The 23,211-nt window shown below is 37.0% G+C and overlaps 1 protein-coding gene across 4 annotated transcripts in view; it reads right to left on the reverse strand.

Annotated features, from left to right (window-relative positions):
* SLC25A21 (solute carrier family 25 member 21) overlaps nucleotides 1–23,211 on the reverse strand; it is a 501,423-nt gene that overhangs the window by 17,787 nt on the left and 460,425 nt on the right. For all 4 annotated transcript variants that reach the window (XM_082618620.1, XM_082618618.1, XM_082618619.1 and 1 more), the window contains one exon: nucleotides 21,768–21,932. In XM_082618620.1, coding sequence (XP_082474746.1) covers nucleotides 21,768–21,932 — 165 coding nt within the window. The remainder of the gene's footprint in view (nucleotides 1–21,767; nucleotides 21,933–23,211) is intronic.

The raw sequence follows: 23,211 nt of genomic DNA on the forward strand, positions 1-23,211 counted from the left end.
GGCTACAGGCTCTTTGGTGGGGCTAATGGCGGACTCCAGGAGAGCTCATGCCAAGGAATACTACCCAGAACTACGGCTGCCAGTGTCCTTGTCCCTATGGTGAGCCACAGCCACTCCCCACCTCTGCAAGAGACCCTCCAACACTAGCAGGTAGGTCTGGTTCAGTCTCCTGTGGGGTCACTGCTCCTTCCCCCGGGTCCTGATGTGCACACTACTTTGTGTGTGCCCTCTAAGAGTGGAGTCTCTGTTTCCCCCAGTCCTGTAGAAGTCCTACAATCAAATCCTGCTAGGCGTCAAAGTCTGATTTTCTGGGAATCCCTCCTCCCATTGCTGGACCCCCAGGTTGGGAAGCCTGACATGGGCTCAGAACCTTCACTCCAGTGGGTGGACTTCTGTGGTATAATTGTTCTCCAGTTTTTAAGTCATCCACTCAGTGGTTACAGGATTTGATTTTATGTGATTGCGCCCCTCCTACCATCTCATCGTGGCTTCTCCTTTGTCTTTGGATGTGGGGTATCTTTTTTCATGAGTTCCAGTGTCTTCCTATCGATGACTGTTCAGTAGCTAGTTGTGATTCTGGAGCTTTTGCAAGAGGGAGTGAGCGCACGTCCTTCTACTCTGCCACCTTGAACCAATTTCCCCATCTTGAACCAATCTCCTATAATTTTAAATTAGCCAAAAGAAAGCCAAGATTCTATTATTTGGAAGTGAAGATGCCAAAATACTGAGAAGCTCTGAGACTGTCAGGTGTCACCAGCAGAATTAGAGATATACACTTGCCTCTCAGGACTGTACTTCAATTCAACATTCAAGGAGATCACATCTCAGTCCAAGCAAAGACTTAAATGGTAGAGAATGAAATCTTAGAATCACAAGACTGGAAGTAAACTCAGAATGTCGCCTAACCTAAAGAGTGACATCAGCAAGGTGGCTGAGTAGGAAGCCTTGGATCCTCCTTTCTCCCACAAATACAACAATTCATGGACAAATTCTCTGCATGAGAAATCTAGAAATTGGTGGAAAGTCTTCTGCACCCTGGGTGAACATTAACAGACTTACAGAATTCAGTAGGGAGATTCAGCACAACCTCCCACCAGAGTGCCTGCCCCAAGTGTTTCACCATATAATCAGGAAGACTCCCTCACTTCCATCTTCTCCCAGGGTTGGGTGGGGAGAAGGAATTGGTTTGCATGTCCAACTTCTCTGGGACTTCCCAAGGAACTGGTATATTCCTTGCCAGTCTTGGAGTTCTGATGGGTCCTTCAGAGTCTAGCCATCTGGGGGAGAACTGAGATGGAGGTATGGACTGGTAGAAGCAATATCTCTCCTCTTGCTCAGTATAGAGTGAGCAGAAAAAAATGACAGCTGCCTACTTTTCCCTGAGGAGGGAAAGAGTTGGTACAGGTCCCCAGAATATCTAGTCAGAGAGAACCATGGGCGTCTTCTCCTGCATAAGGCCAGTCCATGAAGACTGCCTTGTCTAATGTACAGACACCAACACAGAGAGTCGAGGAAAATTAAGAATCAGGCAAAGATGTTCCTAACAAAGGAACAAGATGCAGCTCCACAAACTGACTATAATGAAAGAGAATTACATGATTTACCTGATATAGAATTCAAAATAACTCTCATAAAGATGCTCACTGAGGTCAGGAGAACAATGCATGAATAAAGTGAGAATTTCAATGAAGAGAATTTTAATGAAGAGTTAGAAAATGTAAAAAATTACCAGACAGAAATCATGGAGCTGAAGAACACAATACTTGAACCAAAAAATTCACTAGAGGAATTCAGCAGCAGACTAGATCAAACAGAAGAAGGGGTTAGCATACCCAAAGACAGATCATTGGAAGTAATTCTGTCAGAGGAGCAAAAAGAAAAAGGAAGGAAAAAGAGTGAAGCTAGCCTAAGAGATTATCAGATAGTACAAAGCTCCAAATAAGCATTATGTGAGTCCCATAAGGAGAAGAGAGAGAGAAAGGACCAGAAAGCTTATTCAAAGAAATAATGGCTAATAACTTCCTAGATCTGGGGAAGAAAAGGAACATCCAGATCTAAGAAGCCCAAGAGAAACCATGTAAGATGAACTCAAAGAAATCCACACTGAGACACATTACAATCAAATTGCCTAAAGTTAAAGAGAGGATTTTGAAAGCATCGAGAGAAAACTGACTTGTCATACACATGGGAAACCCCAAAAACTATCAGCAAATTTTTCAGCAGAAATCTTGCAGGTTGGAAGGAAATGGGATAATATATTTAAAGTGCTGAAAGAAAAAAAAAAAGCTAACCAATAATACTATCCCCAGCAAAATGTTCCTTCAAAAATGAAGGTGAGATAAAGGCTTCTGAGATAAACAAAAGCTGAGGGAGTTCATCACCACTGGACCTGTGTTACAAGAAATGCTGAAAGGAGTTCTTCAACTTAAAAGGATGTTTGTTGACAGCAACATGATAGCATAAGAAAGTATGAAATTCACTGGTAAAGATAAACATATAGACAAATCAGAATACTGTATTACTGCAATGTGGTGGGTAAATCACTTTTAAATCTAGGATAAAAGTTAAAAAACAAAAATATTAAAACTATAACTAAAAAAGAGGTTAAAAGATATACAGTATGAATATATGTGAACTGTAACAACAATAACATAAAGTATGGGGAGAGAGAAGTTAATGTGTACACTTTTTGTATGCAATTAAACTTAAGTTTTTATCAGCTTAAAATAGACTGTTATAATTATAAGATATTTTATGTAAGCCCCCCTCCAACAAAAGTACCTATAGAAGTTATACAAAAGAAAAAAATACAGGAATCAAAGTATATCAGTACAAAAAAAAATTTTGTATCAACAAAATACAAAGGAAGACAGCAGGAGAGAAAAAAACAGAAAAAAAGATCTGCAAGCCTAACAAAGAACAATTAACAAAATGGCAATAGTAAATTCTTCCCTAATTAATTACTTTAAGTATAAATTGACTCAATTTGCCAATCAAAAGACATACAGTGGCTGAACGAAAAAAAAAAAAAGACCCAACTATACATTGTCTACAAGAAACTCACTTTAGATTTAAGGACATACATAGGTTAAAAGTGAAGGGATGGAAAAAGATATTCCATGCAAATGGTAACCAAAAGAGAGCAGAGGCAGCTATACCTATTTCAGACAAAACAGACTTTAAGTCAAAAACTGTCACAAGGGACAAAGAAGGACATTATATAATGATAAAAGGGTCAATCAACCAAGGTAACAATTATATATGATTTCAACATCAGAGCACCTTAATATACAATGCAAAGATTGACAGAACTAAAGGGAGCAAAACAATCATAGGAGAATTTAATACCCTACTTTCAGTAATGAATAGAACAGCCAGACAGAGCCAACAGGGAGAGAGAGGACCTGAACAACACTAAAGACCAAATGAACCTAAAAGACATATACAGAACAGTCCACCCCAAAGCATCAGATTACATATTCTTCTCAAGCACACATTGATTTTTCTCCAGGATACATCACATATTAGGTCACAAAACAAGTCTTAAGTTTAAGATGACTGAAATCATTCCAAGTATCTTTCTAAACCACAATCGAATTAAACTAGAAATTAATAGCAGAAGGAAAATGGAAAAATTCACAAATATGTGGAAATTAAACAACACACTCTTTTTTTTTTTTTTTTTTTTTTTTTTTTGCTGTACACGGGCCTCTCACTGTTGTGGCCTCTCCCGTTGCGGAGCACAGGCTCCGGACGCGCAGGCTCAGCAGCCATGGCTCAGGGGCCCAGCTGCTCTGCGGCATGTGGGATCTTCCCGGATCGGGGCACGAACCCATGTCCCCTGCATCGGCAGGCGGACTCTCAACCACTGCGCCACCAGGGAAGCCCAGCACACTCTTGAATTACCATGAGTCAAAGAAGAAATAAAAAAGGAAATTAGAAAATACCTCAACACATATACACTAATATGTATAAAATGGATAACTAATAAGGACCTGCTGTATAAAAAATAAATAAGCAAATAAAAAGTAAAAAAAAAAAGAAAATACCTCAAGTGAAAGGAAAAGAAAACATCACATACCCAAACTTATGGGATGCAGCACAAGGAGTACTAAGAGGGAGGTTCATAGTGATAAACACCTATACTAAAAAAGAAGAAAGATCTCAAATAAACAATTTAACTTTACAGCTCAAGGAGCTAGAAAAAGGAGAGTAAACTAAGCCCAAAGTTAGCAGGAGGAAGCAAGTACTAAGATTAGAGCAGAAATAAATAAAATAGAGACAAGAAAAACAATGGAAAAAAAATGAAACTGAGTGGGTTTTTTAAAAAGATAAAACTGGGCTTCCCTGGTGACGCAGTGGTTGAGAGTTCGCCTGCTGATGTAGGGGACACGGGTTCGTGCCCCGGTCCGGGAAGATCCCACATGCCGCCAAGCGGCTGGGCCTGTGAGCCATGGCTGCTGAGCCTGCGCATCTGGAGCCTGTGCTCCGCAAAGGGAGAGGCCACAACGGTGAGAGGCCCGTGTACCGCAAAAAAAAAAAAAAAAAAAAAAAAGATAAAACTGACAAACCCTTAGCAAAACTCATTAAGAAAAAAAAGAGAGAAGACTCAAAGTCAGAAATGAAAGAAGAGACATTATAACTGACATTATAACTGATGCCACAAAACTAAAAAGGATCATAAGGGGCTATTATGAACAATTAGGTACAAACACACTGGATAGTCTAGAAGAAATGGATAAATTCCTAGAAATAAACAACCTACCAAGCCTAAATCACAAAGAAATAGAAAGTCTCAACAGATCTATAACTAGTATGGAGATTAAATCAACAATCAAAAACCTCCCAACAAAGGAAAGCCCAGGACCAGATAGTTTCACTGGTGAATCCTACCAAACATTTAAAGAAGAATTAACACCAATGCTTCTTAAATTCTTACAAAAAATTGAAGAGGAGGGAACACATCCAACTCATTTTATGAGGCCAGCATTACCTTGATACCAAAGCCTGACAAAGACACCATAAGAAAAGAAGACCACAGGAAAAGATCCCTGATGAATATGGATGTAAAATTTCTCAAAAAATACTAGCAAATCAAATCCAACAGCACATTAAAAGGATCATACATTATGACAAAGTGGGATTTATCCCTGGGATAAAAGGATGGTTTGACATATGACAATCAATTAATGTGTTAGAGCACATTAAGAGAATGAAGGGTAAAAAGAAAAATTACATGATTATCTCAATATTTGTAGAAAATGCATTTGACAAAATTCAACATGTTTTCATGATAAACACTCAGAAAGAAAATACCTCAACATAATAAAGTCCATATAAGAAAAGCCCACAGCTCTAACATCATACTCACTGGTGAAAAACTGAAAGCTTTTTCATGAATATCTAAAAAACAAGTAACAAATAACTTGTCAAAGATACCTACTCTCCCATAATAACATAGTAACAGGAGTCCTAGTCAGAGCAATTATGCAAGAAAAAAAATAAAAGGCAACAAAGTCAGAAGAAATAGCACCTCAATACAGAAGGCAAATGCTAACAGCCATAAAAGGGGAAATCGACAGTAACACAATCATAGTAGGGGACTTTAACACCCCACTTTCACCAAAGGAAAGATATTCCAAAATGAAAATAAATAGGGAAACACAAGTTTTAAGTGATATATTAAACAAGATGGACTTAATTGATATTTATAGGACATTCCATCCAAAAACAACAGAATACACTTTCTTCTCAAGTGCTCATGGAATATTCTCCAGGATAGATCATATCTTGGGTCACAAATCAAGCCTTGGTAAATTTAAGAAAATTGAAATCATATCAAGTATCTTTTCCGACCACAATGCTATGAGAGTCAATGTCAATTACAGGATAAAATCTGTAAAAAATGCTAACACATGAAGGCTAAACAATACACTACTTAATAACCAAGAGATCACTGAAGAAATCAAAGAAATAAAAAAATAACTAGAAACAAATGACAATGAAAACACGATGACCCAAAACCTATGGGATGCACAAAGGCAGTTCTAATAGGGAAGTTTATAACAATACGATCCTACCTCATGAAACAAGAAACATCTCAAATAAACAACATAACCTTACACCTAAAGCAATTAGAGAAAGAAGAAAAAAAAAACCCCAAAAATTAGCAGAAGGAAAGAAATAAAAAAGATCAGATTGGAAATAAATGAAAAAGAAATGAAGGAAACAATAGCAAAGATGAATAAAATTAAAAGCTGGCTCTTTGAGAAGATAAACAAAATTGATAAAACATTAGCCAGACTCATCAAGAAAAATAGGGAGAAGACTCAAATCAATACAATTAGAAATGAAAAAGGAGAAGTAACAACTGACACTGCAGAAATACAAAGGATCATGAGAGATTACTACAAGCAACTATATGCCAATAAAAGGGACAATCTGGAAGAAATGGACAAATTCTTAGAAAAGCACAACCTTCTGAAACTGAAGCAGGAAGAAAGAGAAAATATAAACAGACCAATCACAAGACCTGAAATTGAGACTGTGATTAAAAATCTTCCAACAAACAAAAGCCCAGGACCAGATGGCTTCACAGGCGAATTCTATCAAACATGTAGAGAAGAGCTAACACCTATCCTTCTCAAACTCTTCCAAAACATAGCAGAGGGAGGAACACTCCCAAACTCATTCTATGAGGCCACCATCACCCTGAAACCAAAACCAGAAAAAGAGGTCACAAAGAAAGAAAATACAGGCTAATATCACTGATGAACATAGATGCCAAATCCTCAACAAAACAGTAGCAAACAGAACCCAGCAGCACATTAAAAAGGATCATACGGCATGATCAAGTGGGGTTTATCCCAGGAATGCAAGGATTCTTCAATATACGCAAATCAATCAATGTGATACACCACATTAACAAACTGAAGAACAAAAACCATATGATCATCGCAATAGATGCAGAAAGGTTTTCAACAAAATTCAACACCCATTTATGATAAAAACCCTCCAGAAAGTAGGAATAGAGGGAACTTACCTCAGCATAATAAAGGCCATATATGACAAACCCACAGCCAACATCATTCTCAATGGTGAAAAAATGCAACCATTTCCACTAATATCAGGAACAAGACAAGGTTGCCACTCTCACCACTATTATTCAACATAGTATTGGAAGTTTTAGCCACAACAATCAGAGAAGAAAAAGAAATAAAAGGAATCAAAATCAGAAAAGAAGATGTAAAGGTGTCACTGTTTGCAGATGACATGATACTATACATAGAGAATCCTAAAGATGCTACCAGAAAACTACTAGAACTAGTCAATGAATTTGGTAAAGTAGCAGGATAGAAAATTAATGCACAGAGATCTCTTGCATTCCTATACACAAATGATGAAAAATCTGAAAGAGAAATTAAGGAAACACACCCATTTACCACTGCAACAAAAAGAATAAAATACCTAGGAATAAATCTACCTAAGGAGACAAAAGACCTACATGTAGAAAACTATAAGACAATGATGAAAGAAATTAAAGATGATACAAACAGATGGAGAGATATACCATGTTCTTGGACTGCAAGAATCAACATTGTGAAAATGACTATACTACCCAAATCAACCTACAGATTCAATGCAATCCCTATCAAACTACCAATGGCATTTTTCAGAGAACTAGAACAAAAAAATTCACAATTTGTATAGAAACACAAAAGACCCCAAATAGCCAAAACAATCTTAAGAAAGAAAGACGGAGCTGGAGGAATCAGGCTCTTGGACTTCAGACTATACTACAAAGCTACAGTAATCAAGACAGTATGGTAGTGGTACAAAAACAGAAATATAGATCAGTGGAACAGGATAGAAAGCCCAAAGATAAACCCATGCTCATATGGTCACCTTATTTTTGATAAAGGAGGCAGGAATATACAATGGAGAAAAGACAGCCTCTTCAATAAGTGATGCTGGACAGCTACATGTAAAAGAATGAAATCAGAACACTCCCTAACACTATACACAAAAATAAACTCAAAATGGATTAAAGACCTAAATATAAGGCCAGACAGTATCAAACTCTTAGAGGAAAACATAGGCAGAACACTCTATGACATAAATCACAGCAAGATCCTTTTTGACCCACCTCCTAGAGAAATCGAAATAAAACCAGAAATAAACAAATGGGACCTAATGAAACTTCAAAGCTTTTGCACAGCAAAGGAAACTATAAAGAAGATGAAAAGACAGCCCTCAGAATGGGAGATAATATTTGCAAATGTATCAACTGACAAAGGATTAATCTCCAAAATTTACAAGCAGCTCAATATCAAAAAAACAAACAACTCAATCCAAAAATGGGCAGAAGACCTAAATAGACATTTCTCCAAAGAAGATATACAGATTGCCACCAAACAAATGAAAGAATGCTCAACAACATTAATCATTAGAGAAATGCAAATCAAAACTACAATGAGATATCATCTCACACCAGTCAGAATGGCCATCATCAAAAAATCTAGAAACAATAAATGCTGGAGAGGGTGTGGAGAAAAGGGAACCCTCTTGCACTGCTGGTGGGAATGTGAATTGGTCCAGCCACTATGGAGAACAGTATGGAAGTTCCTTAGAAAAGTAAAAATAGAAATACCATATGACCCAGCAATCCCACTACTGGGCATATACCCTGAGAAAACCATAATTCAAAAAGAAGATGTGGCACATATATACAATAGAATATTACTCAGCCATAAAAAGAAATGAAATTGAGCTATTTGTAATGAGGTGGATACACGTAGAGTCTGTCACACAGAGTGAAGTAAGTCAGAAAGAGAAAGACAAATACTGTATGCTAACACATATATATGGAATTTAAGAAAAAAATGTTATGAAGAACATAGGGGTAAGACAGGAATAAAGACACAGACCTACTAGAGAATGGACTTGAGGATATGGGGAGGGGGAAGGGTAAGCTGTGACAAAGTGAAAGAGCCACATGGACATATATACACTACCAAACGTAAGGTAGATAGCTAGTGGGAAGCAGCCGCATAGCACAGGGAGATCAGCTCGGTGCTTTGTGACCGCCTGGAGGGGTGGGATAGGGAGGGTGGGAGGGAGACGCAAAAGGGAGGGGATATGGAAACATATGTATATGTATAACTGATTAAATTTGTTAAGAAAAAAAAAAAAAGACAAAAAAAAAAAAAAAAAAAAAAGAGTCATGTACCACAATGTTCATTGCAGCTCTATTTACAATACCTAGGACATGGAAGCAACCTAAGTGTCCATCCACAGATGAATGGATAAAGAATATGTAGCACATATATACAAAGGAATATTACTCAGCCATAAAAAGAAATGAAATTGAGTTATTTGTAGTGATTGTATGGACCTAGTGACTGTCATACAGAGTGAAGTAAGTCAGAAAGAGAAATACAAATACCATATGCTAACACATATATATGGAATCTAAAAAAGAAAAAAAATGGTTCTGAAGAACCTAGGGGCAGGACAAGAATAAAGATGCAGACGTAGAGAATGGACTTGAGGACATGGGGAGGGGGAAGGGTAAGCTGGGACAAAGTGAGAGAGTGGCATGGACTTATATAAACTACCAAATGTAAAACAGATAGCTAGTGGGAAGCAGCCTCATAGCACAGGGAGATCAGCTTGGTGCTTTGTGACCACCTAGAGGGGTGGGATAGGGAGGGTTGGAGGGAGATGTCAGAGGTGGGATATATGGGGATATATGTATATGTATAGCTGATTCACTTTGTTATAAAGCAGAAACTAACACACCAATGTAAAGCAATTATACTCCAATAAAGATGTTAAAAAAAAAGTCAGGAGAAATAAAATTGTCCCTGTTACATATGACATGGTCTTATATGTAGAAAAACCTAAAGACTCCATAACAAACCATTTAGAACTAATAAATTACTTTAGTAAAGCTGCAGGATACAAAATCACTCATGTTTCTACACAGTAACAGTGAACTATCTGAAAAGGAAATTAGGAGAACAATCCCATTTACAATAGCACCAACAAAAATAAAAATACTTAGTAATAAACTGAACTAAGGAGGTGAAAGACTTGTATACTGAAAACTCCAAAACATTGGTGAAAAAATTTAAAACGAGGGCTTCCCTGGTGGCGCAGTGGTTGAGAGTCCGCCTGCCGATGCAGGGGACACGGGTTCGTGCCCCGGTCTGGGAAGATCCCACATGCCGCAGAGCGGTTGGGCCCGTGAGCCATGGCCGTTGAGCCTGCACGTCCGGAGCCTGTGCTCCGCAACGGGAGAGGCCACAACAGTGAGAGGCCCGCATACAGCAAAAAAAAAAAAAAAAAAAAAAATTAAAAAGAGAAACAAACACAAAGACATTCCATGTTCATGTATTAGAAGACTTAGTGTTGTTGAAATTTCCATACTACCCCAAATGATCTTCAGATTCTATGCAATCCTTGTAAAAATTTCAATAACATTTTTCATAGAAAGTAAAAATATATATGATTCATATGGAATCACAAAAGACCACCAGTAGCCAAATTAACCCTGAGAAAGATGAATAAAGTTGGAGGCATCACACTTCCTGATTTCAAAATATATTGCAAAACATATTACAAAGCTACAGTAATTATAACAGTATGGTACTGACATAAAGCCAGACATACAGACCAATGGAACAGAATAGTAAGCCCAGAAATAAATCCAAGCATATATGGTCAACCAATCTTCAACAAAGGTACCAAAAACCCACACTAGGGAAAGGACAATCTTCAACAAATGGTGCTGGGAAAACTAGGTATCCACTTACAAAGGAATGAAAATGAACCCTTATACCATACACAAAAATCAACTCAAAATGAATTAAAGACTTAAAATAAGACCTGAAACCATAAACCTCCTAGAAGAAAACATATGGGAAAAGTTTTATGTTATTGGCCTTAGCAGTGATTTCATGGATATGACACCAAAAGCACAGGCAATAAAAATGAAAGTAAACATGTGGGACTATGCCAAACTAAAAACTTCTGAACAGCAAAGGAAACAAAAGTGTAAAAAGGAAACTTATGGAGTAGGAGAAAATATTTGCAAACCATATATCTGATGAGGGGTTAATATTAAAATATATAAGGATCTCCTACAATTCAATACAAAGAAAACTAATAAACTGACTTAAAAATGGGCAAAGGACTTGAATAGACATTCTCCAAAGAAGACTTACAAACGGCCAACAGGTATATGAAAAAATGCTGAATGTCATTAATAACCTGGGAAATGTAAATCAAAACCACAGAGAAATATCACTTCATATCTGTGAGGATGACTATTATTAAAAAAAAACAAAAGACAAGTGTTGGCAAGGATGTGGAGAAATTGGAACCATTGTACACTGTTGATAGGAATGCAAAATGGTGTAGGCTCTATGGGAAATAGTATAGAGGTTTCTTAAAGATTAAAAATAGAACTATTATATAATCCAGCAATCCCACTTCTTAGTAGTTCTCCAAAAGACATGAAATCAGAATCTCAAAGTGATATTAGCACTCTTATATTCATCACAGCACTATTCACAACAGCCAAGATACGGAAACAACCTAAATGTACATTGACAGATGAAGGGATAAGAAACGTAGTATATACATACAATGGAATACCATTCATCTTTACAAAGAAGGAAATTCTGCAATATGTAACAACATGGATGAACCTTGAAGACACATGTAAAGTGAAATAAGCCAGTCACAGAAGGATAAATACTGCATGATTCCACTTATATTGATGTATATAAAATACTCAAATTCATAGAATCAAAGAGTGGAACAGCGGTTGCCAAGGGTTGGGAGAGGGGGAAATGAGTTACTAATCAACAGGCATAACGATTCAGCTAAGCAAGATGAATAAGCTCTAGAGATCTGATGTACAACACTGTACCTACGGACAACAATGATGTATTGTGCACTTAAAAACTTGTTGTGTGTAGATCTCATGTCATATGTTTTTACCACAATAAAATAAAAATTTTAAAAATTGATTGGTAAAAAAGGTCACCCAGCCTAAGTAAAATATTTTTGATGGATCACAGCTTAATTATGTAAATAGATATTAATGTTGATAAAAAATCTATTCTGTTATTAAACACTTCCAACTAACTTCCATAATTTGCTCCAACTGTAATCAATCAGGGGACTTCCTTTGTTCCTGACCCACATTCCTCATGCATATGCCTGAACTATTTTACTCCAGTTTTTTGCTCACTTGCAAGGGTAATCAACTGTCACCATTCATCATGATTTAAAAACCATTATTGCAATAATCTTTTCTTCCTCGTGCTTAAAAACCACAGTTCCTTTTAAATATTTATTTTGAGTAGTAGTGTGTATTATCTCCCTATTTACAGATGAGTTTTATTCTTGTCCCCTAAATATTTTCTAAATTTTCTCATAAAATATGGGACTCTAAACTGGAGCTGAGTAGCTTTAAGTATTAGAGGCTATTACATGAATTGACCTTATTTTGCAATAGCAATTCAAAATCCAACATTCATAATTTTTAAAATTATTCAATTTTCCTACAAACATTTTAAGGATGATGTTAGCATTTTCATTTTACAAATGAGAAAACTGAGACAGAGAGACATGTATAATTTGTCAAAGAGACATGGCTAACTAGTAAGTATCAGAATTGAGATTTAACATCAGGTCTCTTACTAGAACTCTCTGGCTGTTTCTATCACATTGCAATCTTTGTGTGAGTGCAGAGCTAAAGAGATGTGTTTACCAGCCCTTCTTTGGGAAGATCAATGAATTTCCTGACAGGACATATTGTTTATAGACTCTACAGCTTAACAAGAGACACTAATAAGTGATCCTAAAACACTGGCGGCAGTGATGTTCCACAACCTCTAAAAATTCAACAAAAGGCACCAAGTCCTCAGAAGTGGGAACATATGACTTAAAATAGTTAACAATCAACACACTACATATTTGTAACTAATTTAAGCATCCAATCCAAACATTATACAGCAGCTAAAGACTGCACCAATAATTTAAAGCAATGGCACTTAAGGAGTTAATATGCAGAGAGGCAAAATATTTTCATCAAAAGAAGCATGTGCCTCCCTTTTTACCTTCCCTGGCATGGACTTTGATGTCTTGGTTAGTGACTGGCCAGCTGGCTGCTAGCTTGATAAACAGAGAACCTTTGCCCATTGCACAGGCCTTTGTGATTAGGGTCTGGCATCTTTAAGAAGACATTCCACACAGAGGTATGCCAGAAGGAGGGGGTTAAGGAAGAGGGGGAAAGCAGGATTTGTTAGCTAGTGAGAGGTAGGGGTGGTGAGGGAGACCAGCCAGGAAGCCTGCTGCTCCTCACAAGGTTAGGCTGAGCAAATTGCAGTGATGGGCTTCTCATTTAAGGGAGCTCAGCATGAATGTACACATTAAAGTCTACTCTTAGAATCTTCCTACTTCATGTCAACCCAAATCACATTTCTTTTGCTGCAATTCACTCATCCTTTAATTCCTCTTGGTACCACACCAAATTTGAGATCCTCTCTGATTTTAGCTTTGAGTCATTTTAACAGAGTTCCTAATGACCCAACTTGAAGTCAGTATATCCTGCTTCCTCAGACAACATTAAAATGAGCACACTGAGAGGACTGTTCAGGATTGTTCAATCTCTGCTCAGGATTGGCCTTGGATGATTCTACAGTGGATTTCATGCTCCTTGTCAAAAATTGCTAAAATGGGTTTGCCATTTGAAGAACTAAAGTTATTGTTTAGAAGTGACTAAAAGAGACTGCCATAAAATGCTTCGGATAAGAAAATTAAAGACAATATGGTGGTTGTACAAGGAGTCACATGATTTTCAGGGTATTGCAAAGTATTTCTTTGCAGAACTCTTCTTTTCAGCTCCCTCCCCCGCCCAGCGGGTAAGTAAATTGTTTGATAATGAGAATGTTATGACCATAACAAGGGTGACTAAAAAAGAATCGAACATTTTAACAAATCAATTAATTAGTAATTAGATGATATATAAACATGTGGTCAAAACCAATTTCAATAGGATCTATCACGGTTATTTCCATAATTTTACAAATGGTCAGTTTTAGCACACATCAATTCTATACTTAATCCATTCCATCCCTTTTGTAGCACATCATCATCAATAGTTGAAGGGGTGGTCATGATGCAGTCCTTCATTCCTCAAGGCTGCAAGTAAGAGGTGATACAAGCATAAAGTTCATGATTATCCCCATGTGATGAAATTGCAGAAAACCCAGTCTTGTAATAAATGTCACTCCAAAGCCCAGAGCCTCTTAAAGGAAGGGGCTGTGCCATGTCACATTCATCCCTGTAGGTATACCGGTCCTGACACATCACAGGTGTTTAATAAATGCTGTATCTCTCCTTTATAAAGACATAAGACACAAAGAACCAAGGTCTAAGAAGCAAATTGCAAAGGAGGTAAATACACACACTGGTTAAGCACCCGGTGGCAACCGCAAGGCAAATAATGCAGCTTAGCATTGCCTTCCCCACAGCTGACCATGCTTGTCATGAAAATGATGTGGTGTGTTGAAATTATAGTTGCCTCCTGGTAACTGAACAAGGAGGCAGCTTGAGGTGAGAGTGAACTGCCTTTTTTTTTTTTAAAAGAAGAAATTTGCATTTTAGATATTGTTAGTCTTAGTGGATCCAAGTCAACTAGGAGTAAATTCAGCTCTCAGTGTGCACCTTTCATTTTCTCTAATCTTGGCTCTCTTTTGTTGCTTTGATCATAAACTTTGACAAAAACATTTTTCCCCTGACATTATGGTATCATGCTGTCTTGTTCCCCAATGAAAATACCTACTATTGGAGCTTAATTAAAAGTTAAATTGTTTCCACTTCACAGCTATCAGTAGAATCTATTACAGTGTTTGTTTTTTCTTCATGTGAGATAATTTGGGGAAATGCTAGGTCCTCACTCCACAGAAGGTCACTAACTAAAATGAGATGGTTTAGTTGATAAGCATTCTTTAAGGAATGTGGAGTGTTCCCAAGATCCTATCCTTGTAGGGCTCTGGGCTCTGGAATGAAATCAAAGTCTTGTTAAAAGCTCAGCATCTAAATGTAGCCATTCAGAAAATAGGCATGAAAATTCCTTTCCCCTTCTAAGATATCTGTTCTTTAAAGGGTTGTGAAATATAAAATAATTTTAAAGGTCTTACCCACTTAGCTCAAATTATAAAATACATACAATGTCAAAATGGGCTAGGATTTAAGCATAACAGTTATCACTTGATTATTTCATATATGTATATATATACGCACACACCCCTCTCTTTATCTATTATTTGTAAGTATCTCTCTACAAATAAATAAATAAATATAGATAGGTAGATAATACCTTCTGAGAGTCACTTATATCACTGAGTGTTATCAGACAAAATGCAGGAAAGTACTAATATATTTTCTTGGGAGCCCAGTAGGATTTTTCTGTTTTTGTGTACTCTATTCCTTGCCTTAATAAAGGCACTGACCCCAAGGAAAACTAACAAACCAGGATCCCAGAACAAAATCCTAAATGTTGAGAAGTCAGGACAAGGACACACTGAGATGCTTTGATGTGGGAGTCGGCAGATGATCAAGAAGAAGTCTTTGAACCATGTTTATTTCATGAGCCTCCACCTCTGGACTTCTATAAATGAAACTTTCCCATGCCCATTTAGTTCCACTTATGTGATACGTTTGTTGGACATGCCCCTCAGTTAAATCATTTAAGGGGAATCAACTGCCTTAAACATGCCTAAAACATTCTGGCCCAGCTACCCACTGCAGCCTCCACTGCCTCCCGTCCCTGCACCCGTTCACCATACACCAGCTACCCTCGTTCTTTATCTTCTCCGAGGTTCCCCAAGCCTCCTTCTGCTTCTGTGCACTCACACATCCTGTTCTCTCTGGTCTCTGCTCATCCTCTTCATCTTGGCCTGGCTAAGCCTCATCCTTGAGCTCCAGCCTAAACACCTTTTTTAAAGGAAAGCCTTTCCTATATCCCCACCATGCGCTGCTGTGGGTCTAATTAGGGTCTTTGGTTAAAACTTCCCACAGCTTCACAGTTTTCTTTCATGGCACTTATCACGATTCAGTTCCCTGTGTAATGACTTGTTTATTGTCTGTCTCCTCGACTAGACTGTAAACCCCATTAAGGCAGGAGCAGTGCTGACACTTAGCGAGATGGTGCCCGACCTATGATAGATGTGCCATGAACACTTCTGGAATGAATAAATAGAAGGCACCCACTAAGAATCTAAAGCCACTTGCACCTCATTTCCATCCACTTGGGTGGTACCTGACTGGAAACTTTTGGCCTGAAGTTTATTTAAGAAAGTGTCTGAACCCTTGTCCCACTTCCCTCTGCCCTCCCCCATGCCCTCCTCTCCTGAAACACACACACACACACCCCAGGGAGTCTGTGAAAACTGCCAATGAAAGATACCACTTTTTACCGCAGAATCTTGTCACATGTCCCGGAATTTTATAGATAATATATATACTTGCTGTTTTACCCCAGTGGTTACCAGAAAGGAGACTTGCTCTTAATGAAACTTTAATGCTCTTGCCCTTCCCATTACCGGATGATTGGTAAGACTAATGATCAAGTAAGAGAGAATCAGAAAAATAAATGGTCATAAATTAAATCCTACTATGATCTAATTCTACTGAGATTCTTCTTTTCAAAATATAAACAGCTCTGTCTAAGTTCTCCACTGGAACCCAAAGGTGCATTTTTCATTCAGCCCAGTGCACACCTTAGGGAAGGACAGAGCTCTAAATCATGAAACTAACATAACTCCACATTTCTTCTGATAAACTGAAGTGCATCTGGCACCACCCTCAGACTTTCTACAGAATTTACAAAACAAAGATAATATTAAAAATCAAAAGTAAAAGAAAAACATTTGCATTTCTAAAAGGCAATCTTTTATGGATATTACCTTAGGAGAAAATAAAATGTTTGACTTAATACCGTCTGTAGTAAAATGACCACAGGGACAGGTCTAAATGGTTTATTAAGTAAGAAGGATTGAACCTATGAAAAATTGTTCTCTCCTAGAATATTTCTAACCCACACATGTGATTTATATCATGGCAGAATTCAACACAAAAGGTCTATTGTTTTTGGCAAAATAACCTGCAAACATGCTTAATTAGGATGCAAAGTGAAAGCACAGTTTAATACTGTTGACAGCCATGAACATTAGACATCAATTTCTACTATTATTATTATTATTTTACTTATGGAAATATAGGAAAAGCAGTAAATATGGAACTAGAAGACAAAGTTATCAAAGAGATGTAACATTTAAATCTTACCGTTCTCATTTGTGTGTCAACATCACAAATAAAATGCTCTGAACACCCTACCTTGGAATGGAAATGAAAGAACTCGGTTTTGCAATCAAAGCTTACCTTCACTGATATTTTAAAAAGATGTCAGCATTTAAGTTAATCAATATCTATTTCTAGAAGGCTTTACTTTAAGAAGTGATGGCCTCTTTTTGGGGAGAAGGGATAATTCTTTATACTGACATTCCATTCCATTTACTGCAAGATGAAAATGAATGCCACCATTAAATGAATTCCATGGTCAGTTAATATTCAAAGAAAACTTTTCTATTGTAACCACTTATTCACCATTCTATAGGAATATTTAGATTCTAAAAATAAGTCTGCAAGAATATAACACAGCCCCATTTTCAAACTGGTAATGCCCAGCTCTTCCAGGGTCATGTCTCATAATCCTTTGTTTCTATGGATCAGAGACTAAGGATGTGAAAAGGGAAGACCAGGTTCCAGGTCTGAATGAGGCAAAAGCAGAATCTGGTTACACTGTCTAGATATTGTAGCCAGTTCACTTATTTAAATTTTAGTAATCATTTTAAAGTGACAATTTATGTGTGACAAAAGACAAGGTAAGATGTAGAGTTAAAGCATTACATGGTATAGCAGAAAGAGTTCTGGCCTCTGGTTCTTTCCTTCCCACTGCTGTATACCTGCAGATAAATTATGTCAGTAACTTTCAGTTTGGGCCTTTACTTCCTGTTTTTCTTTCCTTATCTGAAAATGACAGTTATTGTGACAAGGATCAGGCAAAATCATGAAGTCTACAAAAATGGTTTTAATAGTACAAAATGGCACAGAAGGTCAGGATATTTCTGTGAAGCTTGAAAAATGTAAGTACCAGAGATTACCAATCTGAAGAGTTAAAGTTAAAAACTTCAGGGTGGGTATCTGACCTGAGTTATCTGAACTTACTGTTTCAAGTTCTTATTTTACCTCTGTAGACATAGTCTTAGAGTTAAGTAAAGTGTTAAAAAGTTAACTAGGTAGTCTATTTTATAAGATTCTATTAAAATTTATTTCCTATTATAAAATTAATACATGCTTGTTGTAGAAGCTTCCAACAGCTCAGGATGCTGTAAAGAAAAAGTACTTTCCCTCCACTGCTCCCTGCTTTTTCCTGCTCTCCCCACCGCTCCACACAAACACACACGCATAGGACTCTCCATTTCCACTTCTCAGACATGATCATTATGGACAGTTTCTTGTAAAATTAAATACTTTGAAAATGGAAAACGCTGGTAGACAATTTATCAATTTAAAAAATGTTAAATTAAAGAAAAATCTAGAATTATCCCATGCCAGTCAGAGTTGTTGAAATCTCAAATTCCCTTGGGACAACAGAATGACCAATTGCTGGGTGAGGGAATTGAAACAATAACCCTGTAAACAAACTGTCTGGAGCGTATGGCTAGAGCCAGCCTAGAGCAAAGATGGAAAAAAGTCTTCAAGGAACACCACCTCCTCCTCATGGTTAACAACTTGATGACGTTCTTCAACATGTTTTAATGATTATCATATCTTCCTCTTCACAAAGGACTGATTTATTATGGTTTAAATTTAAAGAATACTGGTTTCCCAGTTTTGAATCAGGCTTAGATTACAGAACACATAAGATCAATGACTTTCTTCTAGGCAAAAAACCCCTGAAAGCAAAACCCACAACTAACCCCACAGCGTTCATTTAAGTGCAGAAGGAACAGTCCTGGGGAAAAGTTCTTCACACAGTTTAGACGCTAACTGCTTCCACCACCCTCCGTGCCATCTCTACTCCTCCTCCCATACCTGTCATTAGCACCTCCACACTTAACACTTCCACGGCACCTTAAATGCACAAACAACTTCATGTATTATTTATCTTAATCCTCAAAACCACTTTGTCAGGTAGAAAGGACAATCTTAGCTTTTCAATTTACAGATTAAAAACACTGAAGCTCAGAGCAGTAAAGTGATTGGCCCATGATCATTCCCCAGTAAAAGTATGTTCGCCCGGGTACACTACTGCTGTCTAGATGTCTATCTCCATTTCAGAGCTCTCCTCTCAAGATCCCACGTGCAATCACTGATTCAACATCTGCACTTCAGAGTCCAAATGTGGTTAAACTCAGTTTTCCAGGCTCAGCCCATAATATTCTCCCCCAAACTTGTTCATTCTCAATGAATGGCACCATTATCCTTTCAGTTGTTCAAGCCCCAAACCTAGATACCATCCCTCCCCACTACCCCTTTTATCAACATGCATGTAGACTCGATCACCACATCCTATAGATTTTGTCTTCTCAACATTTCTCAAATCTGTCCACTTCTCCTTGTCTTCACCATGAACACTGTAGTCCAAGACCCCAGCATTGCACATAACAATCATTTCCATGTTACGCTCTGTCTTTTGCACACCACCCCCATTCCACCCATTCTCCACGCTGCAGCCAGAATGATCAGGTAATTCCTCGGCTTAAAATCTTTTGTTCGCTTCCCAGTGCTCTTCAGATAAACAGAAGAATCCTTAGTGTGGCCTATAAGGGCCAATATAATCTGACCCTTGTAAGCTGGCAAGATAAGTGAGCTCTTTCCATAATTTCAGAATACTATGATGTCTTTTAAGTAATAAATAAATATTTAAGCTTCTTTTTTTTCATAATGCATAACATTTAAAACTTAAGTGTATTGATTAATTGTAGAATGAAGTTTGCATTCGTGGATTTTTTTAAGCATTAGTAACACGATCATATATAAATCTTATTGATCTTTCTGAAATTCTTCTTTAAATATAACCAAGTTCATATTATTGTAATAACGTATGCATTAAAATACATGCACAAATATATATAATAAAATATATATTATTTATATGATATTTGTAAATTATATCATTCATTTCATTGTGTGTAATTTCTATCTGCTGCAAGCCTTTGGATAGCTGGAGAAATAGAGGCATGGACATTTCTCCCACGTTGTATAAATCACTCATCTCAGAGTTTAAAAAACATCAGCTTCATGGGTGTGTGACTTGTGCAGTTGCCCAGAGCCTGCACTTAGAGGAGCCCCATGCTTGGTTTATTGCTCTACAGTTGCTGTCTTGAAATTCTTAATTTTTGAACATTTTCATTTCACCCAGGGCTCCAAAGATTATTAAACTGTTCCTGCTAAAAACATTTTTTTAATGTATGTAGAGTTGAACTCTGTCATGTCATCCACGACCAAAGTGTTTATTGTACTCTACTTCTGTATTTCAAGAACTCAACAGGAGAAGAGCTCTGAGGACCACCAGAGTCAGAATTGTCAGTCAGTGGGGGGATCTATATATTCTGTGGCCATTCATAGATTTCAGACCAACAAAACATAAGGTTATACTCAAAAAGTGAGGTTTCTAAATAGAGTGAAACCTGGTTAACAATTTTGGCGAGTGAGGCAATGTCAACAGATGGTTAAATAGGGAACATGCCTTGGATTTAGCTGTTACTTGAGATAAGTACTGGCCTAGGTTACAGGGGATAGCTGGAAAAAGGCAACTGTAACCAACATTACCTTATAGAATCAGGTGATAGCCATATTAGAAATATTTTTATTCTTTATAAAAAGTTCTTCAATACTTTTGTACTAAGCAAAATGAAGAACTGAATCCCTGTGGGAAACTGCCTCCATGTGAAAAATGTTTCCCCAGCTGGTGCTTTCAGAATTGCAATTTTGATTGCAGGCAAGCAGTATGATGGTGGGAGAAAATTCTGTGATGTTCTAGTAAAAGATGCTCATTTTAAAACATCATGTGTTACTTTTATCTTGTCAAAGTTGAAAGGCTGCTGACATCTGTAAGTTACCATTAAAAATTATTATTATTATTTTATATCAAAAGTGAATGATCCTAGAAGAGTTGATTTACTACTTACCCTAATTAACTTAGGTGAATTTAAAAATTACTATCTGGGTAAAATTTAAATTTTAGGCTGATAATTTTCCCTCATGAACTCAAAATTTATTTACACTATGAAAATTTCAACTTTCTTGAGAAAGTTATGCTTCTGAGATAAAAATTAAGTAATAACAGTTTCTAGAAATTTCTATTAGTGATAAATGTGAAGCATTCAGGTGTAATGGTGCACTCTTCAAGAAGATGAGTTTTGGTGTCAGACTTGGGTTCAAGGCTCTGCTTTGCTCTTTATTATGTGACTCTGAGCAATTTACTTTATCTTTCTAAGCCTTTGTTTCTGAATTCAAAATAGGGATCACAACGCTCAATAAACAAGGCTGATGTGGGGATCAACTTAGATAAGAGACATAAGAGTTCAGCACAGTGACTTGGAAGGATAAATACTCTACAAATGCAACTATCATCATTGATAGGATTTTTCCTCTAGGATTTTAATCTATTAAACAGTTACCTTATTGACAGGAATAATGTTTTTGACATTGTAGTAGAAGCCGAAATAAACCATGTTGAAAACTCCGTGACGTCCCAAAGTTGCTGTAAATCCTTTGTTGAGACCCTGGAGTCCCAAGCCTTCCTTCTTAATGATGTGTCTTGCATAACTCATGGTGGATGGTTGCTGCACGAGAGAGAAGAAAGGTCATCTTTGGGACCGTGAAACAGAATAAATTACTGTTTTAACTTCCCTTCAAGCCCAAAATTATTAGGGACTTATTTTTCCCCAAAGATGAATAATCATGCCTAGATTCATGCTTTTTAAAATTAGGAAACCCCCAAAGTAAACAAAATTACATGCATAACAACAGGCCTTAAAGGGAAGATTGTTGGCAAAGAAAAAATATCTTTGATGGAATTAGTGAAACTAATGTCATATAATAACTAACATCATTTTCAACATGTCAATAGTTGCATCCAATCCTGGATCATCCACACTAATAGAGGGGATTAACCATATAGATAAACTAGTAATCCATACTGGTAATCCATAACTGCATAATCCAGAAGGAATGTATATTTGGCTCCTGAATATTTACCTTTCTAATTATGTTTTTCTAAAGTGAATGTTACAATTAGTCCCGATTCCATTGCCTCAATAGTTTAAACTGGCGTTAGGTTAGAAATCGGCTGTGGATAAATAGCAGTTGATTGTAGACTTCCTCAAGAAAGTGGGCAATCAGTGTGTGTAACACTTGCTATGATAAATGATAAATCAATGGTGTTGAGAGTACTGGGTTACCTTCAATTTATTTCTTTCCAGCCCTTTGATTGATTACCCAAGGTTGAAATACCTTGACTGCTGGAATCCAGTCAGTTCTACTTTTGGAACTTGCTAAAGAAATCACTGTAGTTTGCCCTGAGTTTTATAATTCATTACAGTACAATTACAACAATACATGTGGGTTCTTAAATAAGGTTGAGTGACTGTTTCCTTTTTGGAGGTACAGCACAAAGGATCTCTCTCCCTCTTAAAATTTGAATACTGAATAGTAAATAAGGGGAAACGTTCAGCATTTAATTTTTTTCCCATAAGGCAAGCACTGACATGACGCTTGTTTGAAATTTCACTGGAGGAGGTTGCTGGAGTGATCATGGCAGTCTGATTCACTCACTGACTAAAAGTGTTTTCTTATCATGTGCAATTAAGGCTGTGTCAGCAGAACAGAACAAATCCAATCAAGGCTTTTCATCCAACTTTGTAGCCATGTAATTAACCTGATACATTTAAATGCGCTTGTTTAGAGAGTAAACCCTATAGCTTTTACTGATAAATGTTTTAAAAACTCTAGCTACAATTCTACACTCAAATTCATCTTTTCATTTAAGAGGATTAATTACAATAAATTACATTAATCCCAAGAAAACCCTTTTTTTGTGACATGAAAAAAACACATGGGAAC

This window comes from Mesoplodon mirus, assembly GCF_964341445.2.
Source record: "Mesoplodon mirus genome assembly, chromosome: 4".
Classification (NCBI taxonomy): domain Eukaryota; kingdom Metazoa; phylum Chordata; class Mammalia; order Artiodactyla; family Ziphiidae; genus Mesoplodon; species Mesoplodon mirus.